General features: G+C 42.1%; 1 protein-coding gene across 2 annotated transcripts in view; it reads right to left on the bottom strand.

Moving 5' to 3' along the window:
* atp2a2 (ATPase sarcoplasmic/endoplasmic reticulum Ca2+ transporting 2) overlaps positions 1-27,339 on the bottom strand; it is a 103,833-nt gene extending 76,494 nt beyond the window's left edge. Inside the window, exons 1-4 of one of the 2 annotated variants that reach the window (XR_004415697.1) lie at positions 26,735-27,334; positions 26,125-26,142; positions 25,941-26,023; positions 11,599-11,703 (exon numbers count right to left, since the gene is read on the bottom strand). Coding sequence is in view for 1 of the 2 variants with exons in the window: in XM_033043270.1 (XP_032899161.1) it covers positions 11,599-11,703; positions 25,941-26,023; positions 26,125-26,142; positions 26,735-26,852 (324 nt within the window). In the remaining variant the exon portion in view is untranslated. Of the gene's footprint in view, positions 1-11,598; positions 11,704-25,940; positions 26,024-26,124; positions 26,143-26,734 lie in introns of both variants that reach the window. The other variant, XM_033043270.1, reaches the window with a different exon arrangement.
* Between the last annotated feature and the right edge of the window lie 513 nt (positions 27,340-27,852).

Raw genomic sequence — 27,852 nt, 5'->3', positions numbered from 1 at the left:
AATCGTGCCAGCAAATATAACTACAAAAGTCTCTTTCTCAAAATACATCCTCAGCGGCAACTGGCTTTTCAAGTGAACACGAATCAGGAATACAGAAATAGCCAAGAATTGTAATGGATTTCCTGTTGAATCCAAGAATAACTCAACCAACAAAATGTAATTTTCAATCCAAAAGTACATTCCAATTTGTCATTTCTCAGGACTCCTGAATCACTAGTTCTTGTAAGAGCAGATTATAAAACTGCTAAGTTTGTCAAATCAGTTTAAGAGTTTCACAATTCAGCAGTTTACACAACATCCATCTTCAAGGCATAAGCTTAATTTTACATTACGTGCACAGAAGCTAAAACTTTCAAACCCACTAACTTGGATAATAATCACTTGGACATGTTCTGGGACAGGGAAGGTTATGAGGGATATGGGCCAAACATGGGCAAATGGGACGAGCTTAGATGGGGCATCTTGGTCGGCATGGACGAACTAGACCGAAGGGCCCATTTCCGTGCTATATAACTATGACTATTACGTAATAAGCAACAAAAAAAAAATCAACAAATAACCCAGATATTAGTGCATAAAAATCCTAAAGTCTCTAGTTCATAGTTGAGGTTAGTGTTCAAGAGCTTGATGGATGATAGAAAGAAGCTGTTCTTGAACCTGGTTATTCTTGAAGCTGATGGTCACAGTTTTCAGACTCTCGTACCTTCATCCCAATGGTAAGACCAGAATGAGAAAATACAGGCATCTTGGTTGGCACGGATGAGAATTACTTAGTTAAATGATGCTGGTTGAGTGGGTTAAATATGGCACAGAACCAGGCCTCCTCAGTGCTGTACAACTCCAATAGTCCTGACAACCGGCATCCTTTGAGCAGTTCTAGCCACCACAGCCGTCTGTTGCAATGAATGCCACAGATTCACCACCCTCTGACTAAAGAAATTCCTCCTCGCCTCCTTCCTAAAGGAACGTCCTTTAATTCTGAAGCTATGACCTCTGGTCCGAGACTCTCCCAATAAATACCTGGAATTTAATGCTTAAACCAAATAGTTGGAATAAAAGCCGATTCAGTGTATTATTGTTTGGTGCATATATTCCTAACATGTACACATATGGCAATAATTATATTTTGGTCTTATTCTCATTCTTTTATTTCCAATGTAGATGGCCAGAGTGGCAGAGGTTGAGCAAAGTGCATTAAAACAGAAAACAGAAATACTTTGAATTGAAAGATATGCGAAGCAGGCCCTTCGCACCACACAGTCCACGCCGACCAGCAATCACCCGTATACCTGTACTATCCTACACACTAGGAAAAATATCTAATTTTACTGAAGCCAATTAACCTGCAAACCTTTGGAGTGTGGGAAGAAACTAGAGCACACAGAGAAAACCCTGTTCTCTATTATCCCACTTTCACTCCCCACACACTAGGGGGAATTTATAGATGCCCATAACTTCTTTGGGACATTGGGGGTAACTGGAGCACCTGGAGGAAACCCATGCGGCCACAGGGAGAACTTGCAAACTCCACACAGACAGCATCAGATGTCAGGATCGAACCCGGGTCACTGGCAACATGATGAAGCACCTCTACCAGCTGTACAACTGGAATAAAGTTCCCAAACAGCCTTCAGCTTACGTGGTGTCCATTGTGTTATACATTTTAGATTGGGTGGCAATGGGGAAAGAAAGTAAACAGAGAAAACAAAGAGATAATAGAATGCACACTGCATCATTCTACCTCTATGTTTTAACATGTTTTCCACCTATACACACACTCTGTATTTGATACCATCCCACTAGCCTCCCAACAAGCCATAAAGCTTAGTTAGTACCGGTAATGTTGAGATAAGATTTTTTTAAAGTCAACAATAGATTTTCAGCACATGAAGTATCATTTTTTTGCTGTCGCCGAGGGAGGACGGACGGAGCCGCGGCTCGAGAGACTCGAGAGACTAACAGAGATTAACAGAGGCAAAGAGGTTTGCCACGCACTGCAAGGGAGCAGTGGACCAGACAGGAAGAGTGGAAGGAATTACCACTAGACAGCCAAACCAGTAGGTAATTTACGGCTGGGGTGAGTACTTTCCCATTTATAGGAGGTAGGATTATATAAATAAGGGGTGTATCAATACAGTAGGGGATTCTTAAATAGGACCAGTTAATTACTTATATAAGATGGGCGGTCAGGAGATGTGCCAATACTGCGAGATGTGGGAATTTGTCGACACCATTGATGTAGAAGATCCCTACAGCTGCAGTAAGTGTTTGAGGCTAGAGGAACTCCAGCTCCGCATTGATGAGCTGGAGACCCAACTTCATACGCTGCGGTACATCAGGGAGGGGGAGTATTACCTGGATGTTTTGTGCCAGGGGATGGTCACACCGACCAGTTTAACTAATTCAGTAGGCAGTGAGCAAGGAAAGGAAGGTGTGGCCATAAGCGAGGCAGGTAGGGGGAACCAGGAGGAGATGCGGCAGGAGCCACAGCCCTTGTCCCTGACGAGCATGACCGAGGCTCTTACTCAATGTAAGGACGGGATCAGGGGCTGTGGGAGGGATGAGCAACCTGGCTGCAGCACCGTGGATCAGGAGGCCATTCAAGAGGGGGGAGTTAGAAGAAATGCCGTAGTGATAGGGGATAGTATTATTCGGGGGGTAGATAAGGTTCTCTGCGGCCAGCAGAACATGTCCCGAAGGCTGTGTTGCCTACCCGGTGCTAGGGTTAAGGATATCTCTGCGATGCTGGAGAGAAATTTGCAGTGGGAGGGGGAGGATCCAGTGGTCGTGGTCCATGTGGGGACCAATGACATAGGAAGGACGAGGAAGGAGGATCTGCTGAAGGAGTTTGAGCAGTTAGGGAATAAATTAAAAAGCAGAACCTCGAGGGTACTGATCTCCGGATTGCTACCTGAGCCACGGGCCAAATCGGCGAGGGTACGTAAAATTAAAAAGCTAAATGCGTGGCTCAAAGACTGGTGTGGGAATAATGGGTTTGGTTTCTTGGGCCACTGGCACCAGTACTGGGACAGGGGGGATCTGTTCTGTAAGGACGGACTTCACCTGAACGGTGCTGGGACTGGGGTCCTGGCAAATCATATAACTAGGGCAGTAGAGAGGTCTTTAAACTAAGTAGCGGGGGGGAGGTATCAAGGGGGGTAATAACGGCAGGGGTAGAGGAAATAGAGCAGGGTATCAGTGGGGAAGCGGAAAGTCAAAATGTGACAGGAGACAGAATGTGTGAAGATAAAGCTCTAGATGTAAAAGGGGCAAAAACGGAAAGGAAGGGTAGTAAAAATCATCTGAAAGTGCTTTATCTAAATGCACGGAGTATTCGTAATAAGATAAATGAATTAACGGTGCAATTAAGTATATATAGTTATGATATCGTGGCCATTACGGAGACATGGCTGCAAGGGGATCAGGACTGGGAGTTAAATATAGAGGGGTACTCGACAATTAGGAAAGATAGACAGGAAAGAAAGGGAGGAGGGGTGGCCCTTTTAATAAGGGAGGGAATAACGGCAATAGAGAGGAAGGATATTGCGTTGAAGGATCAGGATAGTGAAACAGCTTGGGTACAGATAGAGAATAATAAGGGGAAAAAAACACTAGTGGGTGTAATTTATAGACCTCCAAATAGCTGTGACGCTGTTAGTCAGAACATAAATCTGCAAATAGTTGACGCATGTAAAAAGGGAACTGCTGTAATCATGGGGGACTTCAATTTTCATATTAATTGGGCAAACCAAACTGGGCAGGGTAGACTAGAGGAAGAGTTTATAGAATGTATTAGAGACGGGTTCCTAGAACAGTATGTCACAGAACCGACAAGGGGGGAGGCAATCTTGGATCTGGTCCTGTGTAATGAAGCAGGATTAATTAAAAATGTCATAGTTAGGGACTCGTTGGGAACAAGTGACCACAATATGGTCGAATTCCATATTCAAATAGAAGGGGAGCAGGTTGAAACTCAGGCTAGGGTGCTTAGTCTAAATAAGGGGGATTATGAAGGTATGAGGACTGAGCTGATCAAAGTTGACTGGGATAGCAGACTCAAGAATAAGACGGTACATGAGCAGTGGTGTACGTTTAAGGGTATACTGTATAACCTTCAAGAAAAATTTATTCCTATGAAGAAAAAAAGGGGTAAGGGTAAGAACAGTCAGCCATGGCTCAGTAAAACTATAAAGGATAGTATTCGGCTGAAGGCAAGGGCATATAAGGTAGCCAGAGATAGTGGGAGGGTAGAGGATTGGGAAGCATTTAAAGGTCAGCAAAAAATAACTAAGAGATTAATTAAGACGGGGAAAATAGACTATGAAAGGAATTTAGCGAACAACATAAAAACTAATAGTAAGAGTTTTTATAGCTATATAAAAAGAAAAAGGGTGGCTAAGGTGAACGTTGGTCCATTGGAGGGTGAGACTGGAGAGTTGTTGGTGGGGAACATGGAAATGGCAAAGGCATTAAACGAGTATTTTGTATCAGTCTTCACCATAGAAGACACAAAAAATATTCCAACGCTGGATAAACAGGGGGCGGTAGGAATGGAGGAGCTAAATACTATTAAGATCACCAAGGAGGTGGTATTAGGGAAATTAATGAGACTGAAGGAGGATAAATCCCCTGGGCCTGATGGATTACATCCAAGGGTCTTGAGGGAGATAGCGGTGGGGATTGTGGATGCATTGGTGATAATTTTCCAAAACTCCCTGGAGGCAGGAACGGTCCCAGTGGATTGGAAAATGGCCAATGTAACACCTATATTTAAAAAAGGAAGTAAACAGAAGGCGGGTAACTAAAGACCGGTTAGTCTAACATCGGTGGTGGGTAAAATGTTAGAGACAATTATTAAAGAAACACTAACGGGGCACTTGGATAAACATGACTTCATCGGACAGAACCAGCATGGTTTTGTGAAGGGGAAGTCCTGTTTAACGAATCTGCTCGAATTCTTTGAGGAAGTAACAACCCGGGTGGATAAAGGGGAACCGGTGGATGTGGTATACTTGGACTTCCAAAAGGCTTTTGACAAGGTGCCACATAAGAGACTACTGCTAAAAATAAAAAATTATGGGATTGGGGGTAATATATTAGCATGGGTAGAGGATTGGCTAACAAATAGGAAGCAGAGAGTGGGGATAAATGGTTCATACTCGGGATGGCAACCGGTAACTAGCGGGGTTCTGCAAGGGTCGGTGCTGGGACCCCAGTTGTTCACAATTTATATAAATGATTTGGAAGAGGGAACCAAGTGTAATATATCAAAATTTGCGGACGATACAAAAATGGGAGGAAAAGTAGGGGATGAGGAGGATAGGAAGAGTCTGCAAAAGGATATAGATAAGCTAGGTGAGTGGGCAACAACTTGGCAGATGAAATTTAATACTAATAAATGTGAAGTCATTCACTTTGGGGAAAAAAATGATAGGGCAAGTTATTTTCTAAATGAGGAGGAGCTGCGTTGTAATGCAACGCAAAGGGATCTAGGGGTATTAGTACATGAATCACTAAAAGTTAGTATGCAGGTGCAGCAAGCAATCAGGAAGGCCAATGGAGTTTTGGCCTTTATTGCTAGGGGGATTGAGTATAAAAACACGGAGGTCTTGCTGCAGCTGTACACAGTATTAGTGAGACCACATTTGGAATACTGTGTACAGTTCTGGGGTCCATACTTAAGAAAGGATGTACTAGCCCTGGAGGCAGTGCAGCGAAGGTTTACAAGATTAATTCCTGCAATGAGGGGATTGACATATGAGGAAAGGTTAAGTAGGCTGGAACTCTACTCTTTGGAGTTTAGAAGAATGAGAGGCGATCTCATTGAAACATATAAGATCGTGAGGGGCCTTGATCGGGTGGATGCACCGAGGATGTTCCCAATGATCGGGGAAACTAGAACTAGGGGACATAGTTGCAGAATAAGGGGGGGCTCTTTTAAAACTGAGATGAGGAAGAACTTCTTCACCCAGAGGGTGGTTAATTTATGGAATTCACTGCCCCAGGGAGCAGTGGAAGCAGAAACTTTAAATATATTTAAGACTAAAATAGATGGTTTTTTAGCTGCCAAGGGGATAAGGGGCTACGGGGAGAGGGCAGGGATATGGACCTAGGTATGGTTAGTATAGTAAGACCTGAGTGATCTCCTGGACAAGTGTCGATCGCCTGGATTGGGGTCGGAGAGGAATTTCCCGGATTTTTTTCCCGAATTGGACCTGGGTTTTTATCCGGTTTTTTGCCTCCCCCAGGAGATCACGAGGTTCTTGGGGTGGAGAGGGGTGATAGCGGTATAAAGGGGAGGGTAGTGTCTTGTGTTCTGTGTCTTGTGTCTACTGTTTGTGGGTAAGTGTGTCTGTTTAGTGTTCAGCCATGAGCGAATGGCGGTGCGGGCTCGACGGACCTGGTGGTCTACTCTCGCACCTACTTTCTATGTTTCTATGTTTCTATGTTAACAAAAAAGACTTTAATATAAAATGAAGCGCCTTCACAGAAAAGTTGACTAAAATTGGCTGGAGTGAAGGTTTACCGGTCAGCCTATGTTATCTAATCCTTTATTTCCCTCTACACCTACTAAGAAAACAATGTCAAAAGAACATCAAGAGTGCCTTGCTGTGGATACAAATTTGACTTCTCAAATATCCACAATTAAATGGTATGCACCATGTTCAAAATAATCAATTCAATGAATTGAAAGAACAGGTTCTCTTTTCCCAGCTCAAAACAAAGCAATGGCATTAACCCATTAACACGGAACCAAGATACCAAATAAGAATTATTAGGTAACAAGTATTTTTAACTTAAAAAACCCGAAGTGCAGGAGTACATCAACAGGTCAGGCACCGTCCCTGGAGGAAATCGATACGAGAGGTTTCAGGGCAGGACCCTTCCTCAGTCTGAAGAAGGGTCCCAACCCAAGACATCACCCGAAACATGTTCTCCAGAGATGCCGCCTGACCTGCTGAGTTCCACCAGCGCTGTCTCTTTTGGTAAACCTGACAAGACTCCTGTATTACCTGATAGACAAGTTACCAAGTTCATTTGATCCAGAGTGACAATTGGCTTTTACATACAGTCCAAGCTAAATCACGCCATGCCACTTCATCAAATCACCACATTTATATGACATCAACACAGATGCCAAATAATGCAAAAGGAACAATATTTGTTTCATGCAACATCAGAACGGACGTGGATAGGAAATTGGCCTCCTATTAGTAAAAAAAATGGGCTGTCTTTATATTTTACATTCAGTTTCCACATTTATGAACTGATTTCCAACATGATAGCAAAGAACACCAAATAGTTGACAAATCCCAAATGAGCAAAACTACACACTTTTTGTTCAATAACAATCAACTACTTAAAAGGCAAATAGATTTCCTAGTTCACGATATTTAGGTCGATCCACCTAGCTACCTGGAGTCATGGCAAATCCTTGAATAGGCACCCTAAAATCACCTCAAAAGCAAATTACAATGACAATACCCTATTACCCAACAGTCAGAGGCATACATAACAGCCTTCAGCTCATCATGTCCATGCCAACCTTTTTTGCTCATTTACACTAATCCTAATTTATCCACATTGTGACTGTCCTTCGATATCTTGTAGAAACTAAGAACTGCAGATGCTGGTTTATACCGAAGATTGATGCAAAGTGCTGGAGTAAATCTGCAGGTCAGGCAGCATCCCTGGAGAAAAAGGATGGATGAGCTTTCGGGTCGGGACTCTTCTTCAGACTTACTGAATAGTTCGTTCAAGTTCAAGTGAGTTTATTGTCATGTGTCCCTGATAGGACAATGAAATTCTTGCTTTGCTTCAGCACATAGTAGGCATTGGGGTCTCGACATGAAACGTCACCCATCCTTTTCCTACAGAGATGCAGGCTGACCCACTGAGTTACTCCAGCACTTTGTGTCCATCCTTCTATCATGTCTATTTAAATGCCTCAAACACAGTAAATTCTATCTAATTGCATGACCTCCTCCTTCATTCAAACGATCGAACACAGATTAAAAAGCTTCACCCTCAAATCCCCCCCCTCTCACTTCACACCCTACCTGCTTGCTTTTGATATGTCTATCATGGAAAAGAGATTTTGACTCTACCCTAGCTATGCCTTAATCATATATACTTCAGTTAGATCTCCCCTCAGACCACTTCACTCCAAGGAAAACAAGTCCAGCCCCTCCAATCTCTCCCCATAACTTAAATCTGCTAATCCAGGCAACGTGCTAGTGAATCTCCTCCGCAATGTATACAGCGTAATTACATCCATGCTTTAGTGCATTGCCCAAAACAGCACACACATCACTTTAAGTGCAGCTTAACCCTGTTTAGCACTGTTGCTACGTAACATCCCAACTCTTATATTCTACGTCCTGAACATGACAAGCATAGCATATGCATTCTTCACCATTCCATTGACTTGTGGTGCCACTTTCAGCAACATATGGACTTGGGCTGCCAGATCTCTTTATTTAGTAACATTCCTTCGTACTCCACCATTTACTAAATATCCTTACCCCGTTCAACTTCCCAAAATGCTTCATCTTGCATTTTTCAGGATTAAATTCCATCTGCTCATGCCCTGCTGAAGTTTTAGACAACCTTTGCCACTATCCACACCACCAACAATTTTAATGTCATCTGCAAACTTACCAATCATATCTCCCATATCACATCCAAGTTGCTATTATATATACACACCAAGAGCAATGGTCCTGGCACCAATGCTTGTGGTACATCACTAGTCACTAGACTTATAGTGAGAAGAACATCCTTCCGTCACTACCCTCCGTCTACTATCACCGATCCAACCTTGGATCCAACTAGTGAAACAAGGAACTGCAGATCTGAAGTTCTCCAGATCTCCAGCAGTCTGAAGAAAGGTCGCCTATCTCTGATCTCCTGAAATGCTGCCTGACCCGCTGAGATACTTCAGCAGTACGTGTCTTTCTTTGGATCCAATGATGCAGCTTGCCTTAGATCCCATGTTCGTTAAACTTGATGAACCTGCCATGCCAATACTTGTCAAACCAAATTCGATGGAATGCATCCACTGGTGAACAATAAGCTATTTTAAAATACAACTTGCAATGTTTTCTCAAAACCATTGAGAGTTCTGCACTGAACTCTGGGTCATTAAACAAATATTAATTTTGGAATGTAAATAAACTGAAAGGCTAAATTAGACACCAGTGTTTGTTCATTGGGCCCATTATTCATTATACATACTTACTGCCTCAATTTATCATATGCCTCAAATCTTGCTGTACAATGAACATACATTCTTTCATGCAACTCACTTTAGGCCAGTGAGGCAGTTATTCCCCAATTGACTTAAGATCAAATATTTAAAGAAAATCCAATCGATTCGATAGCTTGTAAAATAATTTGCTGCAGAAATGTGTGCGCAAAAGATCCAATTTATTGATGGACACATAAAACATTAGTGAGAAGACACTCACTCATTCAACCTATTACAGTAAAGACATCCATTCCACCCATCCTGCCCATTGTTCATCACCGACTATCTGATAAAATTCCTCCCTCCTCACTTGAGCAACTAAAGTGGAAATAAACACTGTGGCACAGATCCAAGATTGTGTTTAATCAATCCCATTACACGCATTGCATTCTTCCCCAGCCATTCTGCTACAACTTGTCTCAATATTTGCTGCAATGTCAACATCTCACATTTCCTAAAAATCCAACTGCTTTCTGTTTAACTGCACAAAGTTCCACTAAAATCAGAGATAATCCATGCTTTTCAAACTCATAAACTGCACATATTTCCAGCCAAGCTGTAAACACTTAATAGTTACGTACAACTTCCTGGTTTACTTTTGTCAGTGAACATATGCAATGACTTCAGGCAAATAGAGCCAGACCAGATAAGAAGCAGCTATCCGTTCCAGAGGTAAAGCTGCTGTCTCAAAGCTCCTGAGCCCTGGGTTCAATCCTAATTGCAGGTGCTGTTTGTGTGGAGTTGGCACATTCTGTGATGACGTGGGTTTCCTTCTGGCACACCAGTTTCCTCCCACATCCCAAAGACGTGCCGGTTTGTGTTAATTGGCCTCTGTAAATTTGCTCCTAATGTGCAGAGAGTGGATGAGAAAGTGGGATAGCATACAACTAGTGTGAAGGGGTGGTCGATGGTTGGCATGGACTATCTCTAAACTAATTACCATGCAAAGAACCTCTGCTCAAAGAGTGTGATAGAGAGAAATGGGTGGTAAAAGGGATGAATACACAGAAAACGAGTGAGGGAGAAGATGAATTTGTTTATACTTGAACACTCTCAGATATGTGGCACTGGAAGTAAACAGAAACTTTGGTTGCAGATCAGCAATTTTGCATTGGAAAATAGGAGGATCAATATAAAACGAGCTGCCTAACATTCCACAGAGACACAGATGAATGCAGACAAGCTGAAAATACTTTAGCTGAATGGTGCCCTGCTGCTAAACTAACCGGAAGCGCGTCCCTAATGTTATTTGTGTTTCAGCGCTTTTAAGTATCTACCACCTCATTTGTTCAATTGAAACTTGCCCATTCGCCCCAAAGTCCGGTCCTGACTGCATTGTACACAAGCTTCATTGATCCTTCTGTCTCCCAAGATACCACCACTAACAATATTCTATTAATTTCAATTTATACCTTTTTTTAATTATTTACCCGTTGGATGTGGACATCACTGGCAATATCAGCATTCAACACCCATCCCTAACTTCCATCAAACGGGGGAGATAGTTAGGAGCGAAAATGTTGCTGAGTTTGAAGTCAATCATGGACTAGGCTGGACAAGGATAGTAAACTTCTCCCCCTGAATTAATTACTGAACTAGATGAGATTTTATAGTAACGATCCCTAATTCAATGATCTATGCCATTGTGGTAACTTGCCCAGCATGCTGATGTGCTCTTTTTGAGCCTCAGTCCTACAGCGGTAACAGGCTCTTTGGCCCAACTGATCCATGCCAACCTAGTCCCATTTGAACACATTTGGCCCATATCCCTCTAAACCTTTCCTAACCATGTACCTGTCTGAGTGGCTTTTATAGACAATAGACAATAGGTGTAGGAGTAGGCTATTCGGCCCTTCGAGCCATTCAATGTGATCATGGTTGATCATCCTCAATCAGTACCCCGTTCCTGCCTTCTCGCCATATCCTCCGACTCCGCTATTTTTAAGAGCTGTTACAGTACCTGCATCTACTACTTCCTCTGGCAGCTCGTTCCATATACCCACCACCATCTGATTGGGTATAATTACCAAAATATATATGCACAATAAAAAAATTTAAGATTTACATTGCTAAATTATAAACTCAGTATTATTAAAATGCCTTGGGCAAAGAAACAATTGATTGATTTCAATACAAGGCAGGTAAATGTATTTCTACTCCTAGGTTTCTGAATAAGGAGGTCATGTAATTTTTTTAAGACAGACAGATTGAATGTAATGATGATATGCCAATATTTTATGAACAGAATCACAATAAAACTTTACTTGAGCACTAAAATAAAATGAAAATGCAATGCTAAATGTTTCTAAATACGCACTTAGTGAAACAATTTCTAAAAGATAACCTACCTGCCAAACACCAACAATAGCGTTTGCTATTAGAATTAATAATATTACAAAGGGCTCCACAAAGGCAGTCACAGTTTCTTCACCTTCTTCAAACCAGGCCAGAACCTGCAAATGAACAGATATAGGTTTGTGAAGCATACCATTTCCAATGCACAATAACATCATTTTATTTTTACTTAAGAAATATCAACATACATTTATCGGAAAAGAGTACATTATGTTTAAGAGCTTTCCTTTGAACAGACAGTGCCCACTGCAAAATCTCATTAAGGGTACGTCGACTTTGAAGAAGCCCCTTATCTATGTATCTCCCTCCCCTGACATCAGTCTGAAGTGGGCTCTCAACCCGAAACGTCACCCATTCCTTCTCTCCAGAGAAACTGAGTTACTCCAGCTTTTTGTGTCTATCTTCACAAGAATTAAACTGTTGCACTCCTAGGTTAAAGGTTTTTAAATAAATGTTTAGAACTTTTTAGATTTCAGTGCATTCTTTGCATTTATTTCCAGGTTAAAATAGGTTTTAATTAAAATATCTGAAAGTGAATCAAGAATAATTCTTTGTATTTATGTGTCACAGCTTGGTCATTCCCATCTCTCTCTACCTTCCGGGAGAAAGTACAGGAGCCTAAAAGCTCAGATGCCAGGACTTAACAACAGCTTCTTCCCAGTTGCTATCAGACTCTTGAACCAAACACCTTGCTCACACCCTATTCCTGGAGATAATGCCTCAAACTACTCTTAACTCTACCTCCTTCAGCTATTCCAATACAATGCTTTACCATTCCTTTCTGGTACAGATTTCACGCTACAAACTTGAGCTATTCCACTATTTGCACACATATTTACCATTGCTGTTTACAAGGAATTTCATAGCTCCCTGCTGTCTATGACAATAAACTAATTCAAATCCCAAAGGGTAAATTCTTACAGAAGATTCACTTTCAGGACCATTGCCTACATTCAAGTTAAACTAATTATACAAGATAAAAAAGTGCTCATAATTGAAAATAATAAAGTTAATGTCATCTCAGGATGACAGCATCCGGAGAAAACTGACACATCAGTTCATGGTAGTTATTTTCTAATTGATTACTTTTTTAAAATGGAAATTAGAGATCATAAAAGCAGCATAAATTCAATATTCTCTAATAATCTAGGCGTGTCTGTCTTGAGAGATGACAAATTGATTTTTAGTTATAAAACTTCCAATTAGAGGTTTAATGGAAAATGTATTCCAAATGGAAAATTTCAAAATTTAAATAGAGAACTTGCCTGGGATAATGTACATCAGTTGACAGTAAGCAGAGGACAGAATGACTTATCCTACTGGTGCAAAACTACACATAATTTAATGAAGAATGGAATATGTGCTGTTTCTCCATCAAACTCTCCTAAATGGTAAAAGTTTTCAGTTGCAAGAAGAACCCGAAATTGTTTAGTTTAGAGATATAGCATGAAACATGCACTTAGGCCTACCAATTCCAAGCCGGCCAGTGACCACCCAATACACCTGTACTATCCAACACACTAGTCAAGTCAAGTAAAGTCACATTTATTTATATAGCACATTTAAAAAACAACTAGGAACAATTTACAATTTTTTCTTTACAAAAGCCAATTAACCTACAAACCTGCCAGTCTTTGGAGTGTGGGAGGAAACCTTGAGCACCTGGAGAAAACCAAAGCGGCCACAGGAAGAACGTGCAAACCTCGTACAGTCAGCACCCGTGGTGGGTCTGTGGCGCTGTGAGGCTGCAAACTCTACCCCTGTGCCACGCCTTCACAATAGTGCTATGTTCCCTGCACACAACGGGCAATTTTACAGAGGCCAATTAACCTACAAATCCGCACGTCTTTGGGGTGTGCTAGGAAGCCCGGGCAGTCCCAGAAAAAACGTGCAACCTCCACACGGACAGAACCCGAGTTCAGGGTTTAACCCAGGTTTCTGGTGCTGCGGGACAGCAGCTCTACCAGCTGCGTTTCTGTGCTGCGTAATAGTGCATCATTTTGACCAATGTGGTTTTAACAATATTGCCGATTTCATGCCGTCAAATTTATTATGACCCCATGTTCACGAGGAACCTCGAAACCCAAACTACAGAACTGACAGATTTGCGTACAATCCAACTTAAACTACCAGCTCTACCTATTTAAAATGCAAATGGTGTAATAAAAAACTCAAAAGCAGGGAGGATGCCTATGAATTATTAAACCCACACAAGAGCATATTGCAAGTTCCATTTAGAAGTCCTAATTGCTTTGTTCCTGATTGCAGCCTCACAACAAACATTAACCATAGATTCTCCAGAACAGGAAGCCTATATGCAAAGTTACTGCCTCGCTAGTAATGACAGCAGCTATCTATCCACTTTGTATGTTAAGGATCTGTCATTCACAGAGATATAAGTGTGAACCAACCACAAAATAGAAATCTTGCCAATGAAGACAGAGTACTGGATTAACTCAGTGGGTCAGGGAGCACCTCTGGAGAGATGTAATGGACAGGAGACATTTCGGGTCAGGATCCTTCTTCAGACTGATTGCAGTAGCGGGAAGAAAGCTGGAAGAGAAGTGGGTGCAGGACAAAGTGTGGCAAGTTGTAGGCCAGGGTGGTTTTGGATTGCAGACGGTCAGACAAAGGCCATAGATGAAAAGACAAAAAGTGTGAGATTAAGGAACTGTCCCACTTGGGTTTCAATTGCGCGCAAAGATTTTGTACATTCCAAATTCCTGGGGCGCCGCGCCACTGCTTACGTCACCACGCACCATGCGCGCATCACGTGCACGTCACACGTAAATGATGTCGTGTAAATGATGCCCAAGTGGGACAGGCCCTTTACAACTTTGTTGAAAAGCAATCACCAGGCTGGAATACTGCTGGAGAAGATGAATTTGCCGACCAATCGTAATCTTACTGCATCAGACAAATCTCTCCAGGGAGGGAAAAAAAAAATCTGATGAATCACCCCATGAATAATTTAACCAATGAGATAGGAAGGAAAAGGAGGAGACCTGCACAGGTATACGTGGCTCAATATACCCAGAGAGCAAATAACATGCAACTGAACAAAGACTGCACCAGCTCTAAGCCCACATGTTGGGAGTATCCAGCAGTTCAGTGTGGAATCAAAAGAAAAAAAGCGAGTTAAAGCAAACTACTAATACCGTATAATCACAAGAAATGCAGATGTTGGTTTACAAATTAAAACAGAGTGCTGGAGTAGCCTCCATGGGCAGCATGTGTGAGGGACATGGATAGGTGACGTTTCGGGTCTGGACCCTTCTTCCGACTGATTGTGTGTGTGTGTGTGTGTGTGGTGTGGTGTGGTGTGGTGTGGTGTGGTGTGGTGTGGTGTGGTGTGGTGTGGTGATGTGGTGTGTGAGTGAGTGAGTGTCAAAGAGAAGACAGACACAAAATGCTGGAGTTACTCAGCAGGACAGGCAGTATCTCTTGAGAGACCTGAAACGTCACCCATTCCTTCTCTCCAGAAATGCTACCTGTCCCGCTGAGTTACTCCAGCATTTTGTGTCTATCTTTGGTTTAAACCAGCATCTGCAGTTCCTTCCTACACAAGTAATAGGTGGATGCAAGCAAGGAGAGTTTATACTGCACGATTTATTCTCCAGGATTGCAGCCTATTTAAACATTTTCTACCACTTTTTATCTAACTTTGAAATCAGGACTGTCTCAGATGAAGCTGCAGAACAGAAATTTGGCATTGTTTCCTAAAAAAAAGTACTAAAATGACCAGCGTTGGATACCTCCATATTTCAACTTTCATTTGATGACACTTCATTTTGACTGCTCTGTCACATTTCTGATGAGATTTATATGACATTTGTCATTAAGCGCAAAGAGAATTTTTTTATTACCATATTTCCCGGCAAAGACGACGCTATTTTTTTACCCTAAAATAAGGCCCGAAAATTTACCTGCGTCTTGTAGGCCGAAGGTTAGATTGTTAGCCAAGAAAGATAGACTTTGCTATCCTTCAGTACAGCGGCTGTAATAGGACAGCACCGCTTGGGGGGGGGGGGGGGGGGGGGGGGGGGGGAAGAGAGTTCCTTCCGCAGGGGGTGGGGAGTCTGGCCAGGGTCGGCATGGCTGGGCCGCCAGGGGTAAAGTTGCGGGGAAGGCAGGAGCATTGAGAAGGAGGGGGCGGGGATCATGCCTGCAACTCACTCAGTAGCTCGGGTGGCTGTGAGCGGCCGCCGGGACCAGACAGCGGAACTGCAGCTAGTCCCGGGGCACGCAGGCTACCTGGGAACTGCAGCCAGTCCCGGGGCAGGCGACCTGGGAACTGCAGCTAGTCCCGGGGCAGGCTACCTGGGAACTGCAGCCAGTCCCGGGGCAGGCTACCTGGGAACTGCAGCTAGTCCCGGGGCACGCAGGAGATCTGGAAACTGCAGAAAACTAATTTAAAAACATGTGAAAACTATGTGTTATTAGTATGTATTATTACTAACTACTAATTTAGTTAGTATGTATTATTACCTCAATTTATTAACAATGGCGATAGATGTGGCCCTGCTCACAAAAATGGGTCCTGGCCCCTATGCAAAAAAGGTTGCGACCCCTGGACTGAACCAAACCCTTCAGCCTTTGTTCAAAATTTAACAACTCAAAATGGGGGTGCGTCTTCATTGCCGGGAAATATGGTAAATCACAATTTCTTTCAGGATTCACCATATCTAAATTGAGATAAAGTCTAAAACTATTTGTTTTCCAATGAATAGATATACATGTCATCTCAATGGTTCGATGGTACTTTATTATCACCTGTACCGAGGTTCAGTGAAACTCATTTTTGTGTACAGTTCAGTCACCCACCCAAAACTAAACTTCAGTGTTCAATAAACCATTAACACATTCCAGGGTAACACCCGATTAACATGTACATATTAATCAATAAAAATATATTTTCACATTTACATCATTAGATTTGTGTGTGGTGATATGTGGGATTCTCCTCTCCAAAGAGTTAACCAACAACCATTTTTGAAATACACAGTGGAAACGGGACATTCGGCCCACCGAGTGCGCTCCCACCAGCAATCACCTTGCACACTTGTTATACCCTACAGACCAGGGGCAATTTTTTAATAGAAGCCAATTAACCCACAAACCTGTACGTCTTTAGAATGTAGGAGGAAACCAGAGCACCTGGAAAAACCCATAGTCACAGGGAGAACGTGCAGACTCTGCACAGACAGCCCCCGTTGTCGGGATCAAACCGAGGTCTCTGGTGCTGTAAGGCAGCAACTATACAGCTGCGCCACTGTGCCGCACATTTAATACCAGTAACCTTCATTGTACCTTCCAAATACCAATAACAACTTCTCACTAGCATCCAACAAAAACAAAATTATACAGAGCCATAAAGATAGTAGGAGACATAATTACAAGCAGAAATCTCAAGAATTGCAGCACTGGAAAAGATTAAAGTGTCGGGGAAGGGCAAGATTAAAAAAGGAATTTAAAAATAAGCATGAGAAACTTAAAACTAACAAAGTGCTTAACGGAGAGTCAAAGATGATAGAGTACAAATTAAAACTGTCTGAAGAAGGACCCCAATCCAAAATGTTGCCCATCTATTCCCTCCACAGATGCTGCCCGACCTGCTCAGTAATGCCCGTCCCACTTAGGAAACCCGAACGGAAACCTCTGGAGACCTTGCACCTCACCTAAGGCTTCCGTGCGGTTCCCGGAGGTTACAGGTGGTTGCCGGAGATTGCAGGTAGTGGAAGCAGGTAGGGAGACTGACAAAAACCTCCGGAAACCTTGGGTGGGCTGCAAAGTCTCCAGAGGTTTCCATTCAGGTTTCCTAAGTGGGACAGGGGCATTACTCCAGTATCGTGTTTTGGTTCAAATTATATTATGGGCTGCTGAGTTTTAAATTACCTAAAGTCAATGAAATAGATAGGGGGAGATTACAAAAGCACAGGAAAACCTATGAAGCACCTTAAAACACTGCAATGTCAACACTGCAGAACCTATGGCTGCTTTATTGCATGTTGACACTTCTGATTAAAGTTACAAATCCAGAGTAAGGATCTCTCTCAAATGCAAACTGAAGTGTTTTAAATTATGTTGGATGATTTAATACCATAAAAGGCAACAACCCAAAGCACCAGGAAAAAACAACAACGTATAGGACATTTAAAGAACCACCAATGCATATGAAACAGGGTTAAATGTGTCACCTTGCACGTCAATTTTTCCAGATAAAATTCTTATATTGTCTTTCCGTTGACTGGTTAGCAAGCAACAAAGACTTTTCACTGTACCTTGGTACATGTGATGATAAACTAAACTCAACTCTAGGTACAGATTTTCCACTTCTACTTGAAAGTAAACTCCTGGGCAAAGACAGTGGAGATACAAGACACTGCAGATGCTGGAAACTTGGGCAAAAAACAAAACAAAAAAAAGACTGCTGGAGAAACTCAGTACCTCAGATACCAGCAGCATCTGTGGAGAAAAGTGGCCGGGGGTGACATTTGTCCACAACGTTGCCTTTCCATTTCATTCTAAAGACGCTGCCTGACCCACTGGATTCCTCCAACAGTTCATTTTTGCTCCAAGGATATTAGTGCATACTCTTATCTTCACATGTAGATGTAGAGAGGAATTAAGAATTACAGCCTGGCAGTTCTAGCAAAGTGTCGTTTGGATGGGATCCAGGCCCGAGACCAACAACTGCTACATAAGTGCTTTGAGTGTATTGTAGTTTGACAACTAGTTATATTACATTAACCAGGTACAGCTAGAAAAAGATAGCTTAAAAATATTAAACCCTGAACAGAAATAACCACCCACAAAGTGCACAAACAAGAAGGTTAAGAATGTTAAAAGATTACAGATAATCCTTGATGAATAAAAGATGAATAATCTTCATAAGCATCGAGCCATACTTCAGGTTGCAGCTTTTCTTCACCCATCTCTAGCCAACAGGTGCAACAAATTCAAGTAGACACAAAGAACTGGGCGGCACGGTGGGGCAGCAGTGGAGTTGCTACCTTACAGCGCCAGAGACCCGCGTTCGATCCTGACTATGGGTGCTGTCTGTACGGAGTTTGTACGTTCTCCGTGTGACAGTGTGGGATTTCCCAGGGTGCTCCGGTTTCCTCCAAAGATACACAGGTTTGTAGGTTAATTGGCTTTGGTAAAGAATGTAAATTGTCCCTAGTGAGAAGGATAGTGCTAGTGTATGGGAATCGATGGCCGTTGCGGACTCGGTGAGCCAAAGGGTCTGTTTCCGCACAGTATCTCTAAACTAAACTGCAAATGCAGGTTTACTGAAAAAAAGACAAAGTGCCAGAGTAACTCAACAGCTCAGGTAATATCTCTGGAGAACGTGGTTAGGTGCCCTATCCACCTATCCATGTTCTCCAGAAATGCTGCCTGACCCGTTGAGTTACTCCAGCACTTTCTTTTTTGCAGCAACTTCAATATGGATTTATGACATCCATATAAATGCAGTGAACAAACCAGGGATGTAGTTATTTCTCCATATATCAACATAAAAAGTCAATTTTGAGAATTCTTTAAACAGTGTTTTCACCTTTCTTCCCATTAATGCTACCAGATCTCTACCAATATCCCTTAATCATTAACTGATAGAAACTGAAAGGGCACGATGAGGGCCTGCCTAAACCACAACATCAAACCTTGGCTACATTGGACCAAACTGCTGTTGAGGTCTCTGGCCTCTCTCTTGATTTGCCACGGATTTGCCACCTGCTCACTCAAAGGTCCAGGACTTGTCCGTTTCTGCAGCAGACCTCCATGTACCATGTATAAAAAAAGGACCTCACTTCCATCAACCCCACCCCAAGAAGCAAGCATGTTCTACGCACGTTTGCAAGTTCCCGCTGTTAACACAAAGGTAAATATTGCTTTTCCAAAGCAATATCTCTATCTATCGTCTACAATTTTTGAAAGATAGACACAAGTGGCTGGAGCAACTCAGGTCAGGCAGCATCTCTGTAGTAAATGGATAGGTGACACTTTGGGTTGGAACATTCTTTAGACTATGTTCAGTATAAACCAGCATCTGCAGTTCATTTTTTTCACATTTTGTCTGCAATTTAGGTCGGATCTTATAAAAGTCACTAAATTAGCATGCTTCCCCATGCGCCTTGAGGCACTGGAACCCATCATCAGATTGACCACAATAGATACTATACTGCAAAACAAGTCTGTGCAACTTCAAAAACAAATTAGAAATTTGCAAACATTGTAATGTTCCTTTTGGGCTGAAACAGTTGAAAAACAAATATTGTAACGATGCAGCAAAAATTATTTTGTCATACTCCAACCGATCACGTTCTTCCTGGATCTCAACATAAGAGATTATCTGACAACTATTCAAATTTGAACTAATGTGTTTTAGTTATGGAAACAATTGATTAGTTTAACCCCAGGCCAAACATCTCTACTTGAGTCAACGTCAGATGGGGCAGTTTTCTTTGGACTGAAAGACAGAATTACATCACATTTGAAAAGACTTGAACTTTTCATTCCATTGCAATTCCTATCATTTCCAACAAACCTCCCATTATTAATATCTAGTGTTCTTCAGTTGTTGGGGAGCTTTGACATAATCTGAAATGAAAAGTGTTAGAACATCTAATTTGGTTTATTTTCAACTTTCCCATTACTCCCATCAGGGCTCCAGTTATTCTCCAAAATCCCAGTTGCATTTGCTGTAGTTCCAATATTAATTTGAAAAACACTGCAGTTTCTCTGGATTTATTTGGCCAAATTTTGATTGCAGGTCCAAAGATAAATTCCTCAGGTGGGAAGTATTCTGATCAAAAACCACCAGGAAGGAAGAAGCTAATTGCAATTTAGGATTATTATTAATTATAATCATTGAATAGCTGTTAAATCTCTCACATTGAGATAAATTGTTATATAATTGTTATATAAATGTTTATTAAGACATTTTTGAAGCATCACTGACAGATGATCTCAAAGCCTTTTACTCCTATTCGATATAGGAAAGCAGTTCAACCAATGTGCATCGATATTCACAGGTAAGAATACAAAACTGCAATAATGACATCAAAAAGATACCAATGGACTCATTTTGGCCCAGAGCTCCAACATCAGACTGTAGTAGCCGTGCACAAGACACAATTAATACCAGAACTGCAATGCACAACCTAATAATGGTAGTCACTGCCAACAATTGAAGTCAGAATCGTCAAAAAAAACTGCAAATCCTAAAAAAGATACTAGCATTCTGTAATCTATAAGCAACAATAAGAGTCAAATAAACAATTTCAGCACAAATAACAGAGCATAAACAGAGTGTAGAGGTACATAACACTGGTCTACTGGGAGCAAGCAGCACAGAGGGGAAGAGTGGGCGGGAGAAAGAGAGAGAGAGGAACAGTAGTGGCAGGTCGGAGAATTAAAATACACGTTAAAACATGCTTTCAAAGAGTGATACAATTGGTTTAGGTTCATTATTGTCACGTATACCAGGGTATAGTGAAAGCTTTGTTTTGCATGCTATTCATTCAAATAATACTATACATCAACATAATCTATCCAGAATAGAGCAAAGGAGAAGATACAGTGTGTAGAATATGGTTCTCAGCATTGTAGCACAATAAGTTCCAATGTCCTCAATTGAATCGAGGTGAATTAGACTGTACCCTAGCTTCTGGAAAGACCATTAAGAATTAAATAAACGTTAGTAGATGCTTTCTGAAGAGCCATAGAATTGCAAAGAAACACAATTATTTCATAAATGTTGGATGGAAGTTTATTTTCAGGAAATAGGCATTGTCGACACGGTAAACATAATACCCATCACTAACAGTCCTTCAGAAAGAAGGTGGTGGTAAGCCAATATCTTATACTTCTGTGATCCACCTGCTGAAGATAATACTTAAAAGGCTCACGAGTAGGAAGTCCCTGCATTTAGCACCAGGTGCAATGCGAGACTAGTATAAACTTCCAAGTGAGGATGGTGTTCAACTTGGTGGGGAATGTGCAGGTGTTGTGTTCCCATAGTCCTTGTGCTTGTGGGCCTGGGAGGTCCTGTTACGGTGACCCACGCAAATACTAGCGGATTTGGTAGGCAGTGCTCACTGCAGCCTCATCACCAGAGATGGTTCTATAGATGGTTGATGGGGATTGAACTAGATGGCATTGATCCTTTTGAGGTGTTGATGCTGCACTAATCTAAGCAAATGCAAATCCATCAATTTTCTTATAGATTTTCTGCCTCGCAGCACTAAAGACCCAGGTTTCATCCTGACAACAGGTGCTGTCGCTGCGGAGTTTGTTTGTTCTCCCTGTGACTGCATAGATTTTATCCGGGTGCACCGGTTTCCTCCCACATTCTAAAGATGCAAAGGTTTTTAATTTAATTGGCTTCTGTAAATTGCCCCTGGTGTGTAGGATGCGAATGTGGGATAACATTGAACTAATGTGCCGGTGATTCATGGACTCTGAGCTGAAGGGCTCGTTTCCACACTGTATCTCTCAACTAAAAATGGAAATATTCAGGCTGTCAAGATACAAGTCCCTTGCTGAGGGACACCAAGCCATTGTCGATACAAGGAGCTGCCAGATGTAGCCACGTGTAGACACAAGGCACTGCAGATGTCAGTTCGCCAAAAGACAAAGTTCTGAATTAACTCAGTGGATCAGACAGTCTCTCCGGAGGACATGGATAGGTGATGTTTTGGGTTTCTCCTGCTCCATCTCTTTTCCAGCTACAATCAGTCTAAAGAAGTCTCTTGAGCTGAAACATCACCTATAAATGTCCTCCAGAGATGCTGCCTGACCCGCTGAGTTACGCCAGCACTTTGTGTGTGCTATAGTGGCCACATCATTTCTGTAGTTGATCCAAAGAGTTTGCAATCAATGATGATGCCGATGGCTGGTGGGTGAATATCTGATTGTTAAGCTGTGGAACATCAAGGATAATGCAAAAGTGATCTTGTGTGCTACCCTTATTTGAAAATAGTTCTTACAAATAGTCCACGTCTCAACGACTATTTTACAACTAAATCATATACTTTGTTCTTCAATAATTTCCCATTGAGTTGAATATCTTTTGTTCCCATTAACATTCCAACATGATCGGCATTGGGTTTTCATAAAAAAGCTTTAAAAAAAAATTGTTCTATGACTTTAAAATCTTCCTTTGTCTCGCTCTTTTATTCAGGTGATTAAAGTCTTGACTTTGTTCAGCTTCATGCAACCATTTAAGACCAAAACCACAACTGCATTACCTCTTTTATAAATGAAGATAACTAATCTTTCTCTATTTGGATTTGAAGGCAACAGGATATTCCATTAATAGATGTTTTCTGAGAAATCTTTCCCCCCCCCCCCTCCCCTCACCAACAGCCTTCACCATGACTATTTTCAGAAGGCTGCAATCGTTGTTCTCATTGGATGAATACTACAGACAACAATCATACCACAAGCATATTCCAACATTAGTTGGTCTTAATTGGATTGAGAGTGAAAGTCTACAATTAGCCGAAGTTTGAAATCAAAGCCAAGGTACCCTCTGTGCAAATTCTAGATTTAGACAAAATGCACAAACAGCTCAGTTCTGGTGAGTACTGTAGTTAAATGTTCTATCGGGCTAATTGAGTGGCAGTGGTAAAATATTGTGGTGGTAAATCTGTGGAATTCAAGTGAGGCCAAGTCAATGGATATTTTTTAAGGTGGAGAAGACAGATTCTTGATTGGTCAGGGTATCAGAGTTTATGGGGTGAAGGCAGGAGAATGGGGTTGAGAGGGAAATATAGATCAGCCATGATTGAATGGCAGAGTAGGCCTGATGGGCCGAACGGCCTAATTCAGCTCCGAGAACTTATGAACATTAGTGCCACTACTGCACAGTCCCAGTGACCTGGCATAATCTCAACTTTGGGCTTCATCCACATTGTTACACATTCGCCCAGTGACAACCTGGGTTTCCTCTGGGTAATCAGATTTCTTCCCATACTACAGAGTTTTGATTTTAAGATAAAATTAATTACTGAAAATACGTTGTTACGAAGCTGGGGGAGAATTGGATGAGTTGATGGACATGAGACAGAAAAGGTTGGTGGGGCGGGGGAGGACGATGGAAGATTGAATCAATGGGAATGCTTAGAGTGCTGGTATAGAGTGCTGGTATAGACTAAAGTCAACATCTTGACAAAGCCCAGCCCATTCTCTTTCACAACGGTAAACCCTCTACTCCAACCCTCTGCCAACTTCCCACCTTTCCTCCCCGAGTTCTTCCAGCATTTGTCCCACAAGGGCTGTTCCAGATTTTGTACTGCAATTATGAAATGTTTATGAGATGATTCCAAGAAGCAAAGATTGGATAGATAGACGTTGCTAACCAGAGTGGAAATGTCAAATACCAGTGGGCAGAGCTTTAGATTAAGTGGGGAGATTATTAAATTTAAAGGAGATTATGCCATGCAAGTTTGATGGGTTTTTAAGCATAGAGTGTGGTAGATAGCTAGAATGTGCAGGAGCGATGCCTAGGTGGTGATTAAAGCAACTGCAAAGTTTAAAGGCATTTAGACAGATGTATGAACAGGCAGGGAACCGGGAGATAGACCACGTGCAAACACCCAGGATGTTAGACTGACATTGTGGGCCGAATGGCCAGTTCCTGTACTATGTTCTATGTAAAAAAGGAGATGTAAAAATAATGATCAATGGATGGGCACTTTGTAAATGCTCATGCAGGATACCTAGAAGGAAAGAAAACGGAAATAAATGGGGAGGCGTGAGAGCAATAGTGAGGTCTTCCTCTCCAACTTTTCTTTTTCCCCCTAGAAAATCCAGGAATGTGAAGATCCAGGAATGGCAAGATCCGCCCAGTATTAGAAAGTGCAACCTAAAACCATTCCCAGTTGAAAGTCCAATCTGCAACATAACTGCCCCACCCCAGCATGAACTTCGATTTACACAATGTCTGGTTCTCAATATGTTTCATGTGCTTATTAGCACTTCAACATGACACCCTCACTCTAACTTTTATAGCTTCTGTGGCATTTAGAAAATCTTCCACATTGCATTAGCCTCTATAAACCTATCTACGATACAGCAAGCTGTATAGCATGCAGCGTCCATCTCTGTTTATGTAAAAGTAAACAATTGTTCGTGAATTTGTGTTTAGAGCCCATTGTGCTCTGACCGTTTCCTGCACCATTACTGTCCAAAGGACCTTATCCCTCAGTTACATGTTATCTCATTCAATGGTCATTTGACTGACAGTCCTTATGTACAAGCCATATTATGTACAATTCCTTAGTTTAAATTAATGAATATTATGCCATTGGTCAGAATTATTCTCAGTAAACATACATCTCAAAATTTAGAAACTCCATTTATCAGTCATAATTTAAATCAACCCAACAAGAGCTTAATGTGTTGAACTTTTCTATCTGTTTTTTGAGCATTAACTAAAATAGACAATTAATCAGTATCCACACTAAAGCAAGGCAACCAATTCAACTTGGGGACTTGGAAATTATACACACCAACCCTGCTTTCGTGATTTACAGATAAACCATATCCTTTAAAGGTTGTTTATAGATGGAAGTGTTACTACAGTGTGAAATATACTTAAATCGATAAGTACTCTACACTCAGATAAAAGTATTCAAGCTAATTTTTCTACAAACGTTTGATGACGTGCAGAAATAAGAGATCTTAAGCGAAACAAAGTGTGCAGCAAGATGTTGTATTTCATTCTCTTTTTATAAAATGAAACAATGCTATTAGTACGTGTACGTAAACACCTCAGGAAGATTGTGCTTTGCATCTTAAAGTAGCAACTGATAACCACTTCAATTAAAACTCAATTTAGCAGAACATTTGGTACTCACACGTGTCTAGAACATTTATTTCTGTCTGCCATTCGGTAACCATTACAACGAGAACAGCCACTGCATTAAGTACTGTAACCCAATCCAGGACTGAGCATTGTTTTCTATTATTGTCATGCCGACCCAAAACCATTTTAACTTGCGTGCTATAAACCGTAAAAGTCAAGGAGAGAACAGATACCACGCATGTCCCTATGAAGGTCATTGGCCAAATTTGGTCAGAAGAAATGTACCATCCTTGCAGACATCAGTCTTGTCCCCGTCAGAAAGCTGCAATTGTCACCTTTCTTTTATCAAGACAGACTGGCTGAAAATTCCACACACCATTCCATGCATCGTTACTGTGCAATAGGCTGTAGATTAATTTGCATTCAGCTCACAGGACCGAATTTCCTAAATATAGGAACCGTACAAATAACACCAGGTGGGAGTACGTGGGACAGTGAGATGCAATTTGTTTAAGTACTCACAAATGATATGCAAGCTGCCAAGAGTAGAATTCTGACCAACAAATCTTCAAATTGTTCCATCACCAGCTCCCATAACGATTTGCCTGCAGAGAGGGGGAAAAAAATGCCAGTTCAACATTAAAGAAAACTCGATTGCACAATGAAAAATTAATGGTCTTTTAAAAATTACTGCCATCGACTGTACCTTCTTCCGCCGGTAGTTCTGTAAACGAGTGGCGCCGCCATGGAATATGCGAGAAAGAAGAAATATCTATTAAAACGTGCAACATCATTGGACTTATGCACAAGGGCACAAAGTCACGCTTGTAACAAAAAGAGTGGTCATTGTTGGGCGCAGTGATGCAGATCGCCTTTAAGGAGGAGGGCATTAATAAAATTAAACTGGAATCATTACATTCTTTATTATCACATATTACCCGAATATAATTACAATACTTATGTGAGCAAAATTGGCGGTCGAGTGTGGTTTTGGTTTCTAATGCCCGGGGAAAGCTGTGTCATCCCCCATTTTGTTTTAATTAAAAGACATTTTAGATGTTTGCTCCATCCCGCTGCCAAAGACACAAAATGTGACTTCCATTCAATTTACAAAACCCAGTCACGGCGGCGAGTCAGAGTCAGCCATGTTCAGCCGGCCGGCCGGCCTCACGTACAGAGAGAGATGCCGGCTTCACACATTGCAACAAGGCCGCGATGCAACACGCACACACAAAAAATAAGAAAAATGCAAACGGGAGAAAGACGAACTACATCCGACGCATGGAGGGAAGCGCTGCGGCGGGATGCACACATACCATTAGGTCCCCATCTCTCCTTGTGTTTCTTCACTTGCTCCAGGCTCAGACCCGTCGTCTCGTTGACGTTAAAATGGGCTAAAACTTCATCCACGGTCTTCGTGTGAGCATTCTCCATGGTGCCACTCCAGGTTTCCTTCCTTCAACTGCTCCGGAGAGGGGAAGGAGGAGGAGGAGGTGGTGGAGTGGAGGGGGGTGGAGGGGGGAGAGGAAGGAGGAAGGTAGAGGAAGGACAAGTGAGGTGGAAATAAAAGATCTTCCCTCACACGAGAAACAAGCCGGCACACACTGTGAAGCGGGAGAAGCGAGGAGGAGGGGGGGGGGGTGGAATTCAATCTCGTGTAGCAAAACAAAAACGTTTCTTTTTTTTTGTTACACTGAGAATGTATCTCTTTTTTGATGCGTTGCCTCTGAGCGATACAATGTATCGGGTGATCAGCGTTCTGGTCTTCTTTCTGTGATGTGATGCGGGTGGGATGGATGGATAGAGGAGGGGGAGGGGGGGTTCCTGGTGTGGCAGGTTATGCCGAGAGAGAGAGCGAGATAGAGGAGCCGCAGTGGCTGGGCTGCGGCGGCAGAGAGAGTGAGTGAGTGAGTGTCAGAGCGGGCGGGCTCCGGCAGCAGCGCGTTTATCAGGGGCCTGGCGAGCGGTGCTACCTCCAGCCGCCGCATGTGGAGACAGCTCATTGGGCCGGCAACACCGCCGTCAGCACACACGTCCCCCTCTGCCGGCTCCTCCTCATGTTCCTCACTTCCCGGTAAAAAGCCAGGGAGAAGGAGTCCGAGCTGGAAAAGGATTATGTTCACCAAGCACATTGGCAACTGTGGCATGCAATGGTATCAATTGTCTCGGGGTTTGCTCGTCGTTACAATGAAAGGGATACTATATATAAAACTCTTATACAATTTAACGGGGGGGGGGATGGGGTAAAAAAAAGAGGAGATTAACTTTAACCCATCTAGAGTTACGTAATTTCTACTTATTTCTTTGTCACAGAGCAGGTGTTTGCTTAAATCCCATTACACTCCCTACCACCCCCACCTCCATTGTAACCGGAAATATATTTCATTAAAGTCAGCAGGATTTCTCATTTCCTGGATCTCATTCCCTTGACTTT

This window comes from Amblyraja radiata, chromosome 25 (genome assembly GCF_010909765.2).
Source record: "Amblyraja radiata isolate CabotCenter1 chromosome 25, sAmbRad1.1.pri, whole genome shotgun sequence".
Lineage (NCBI taxonomy): Eukaryota > Metazoa > Chordata > Chondrichthyes > Rajiformes > Rajidae > Amblyraja > Amblyraja radiata.
This window is presented reverse-complemented; position numbering and strand designations above follow the sequence as displayed.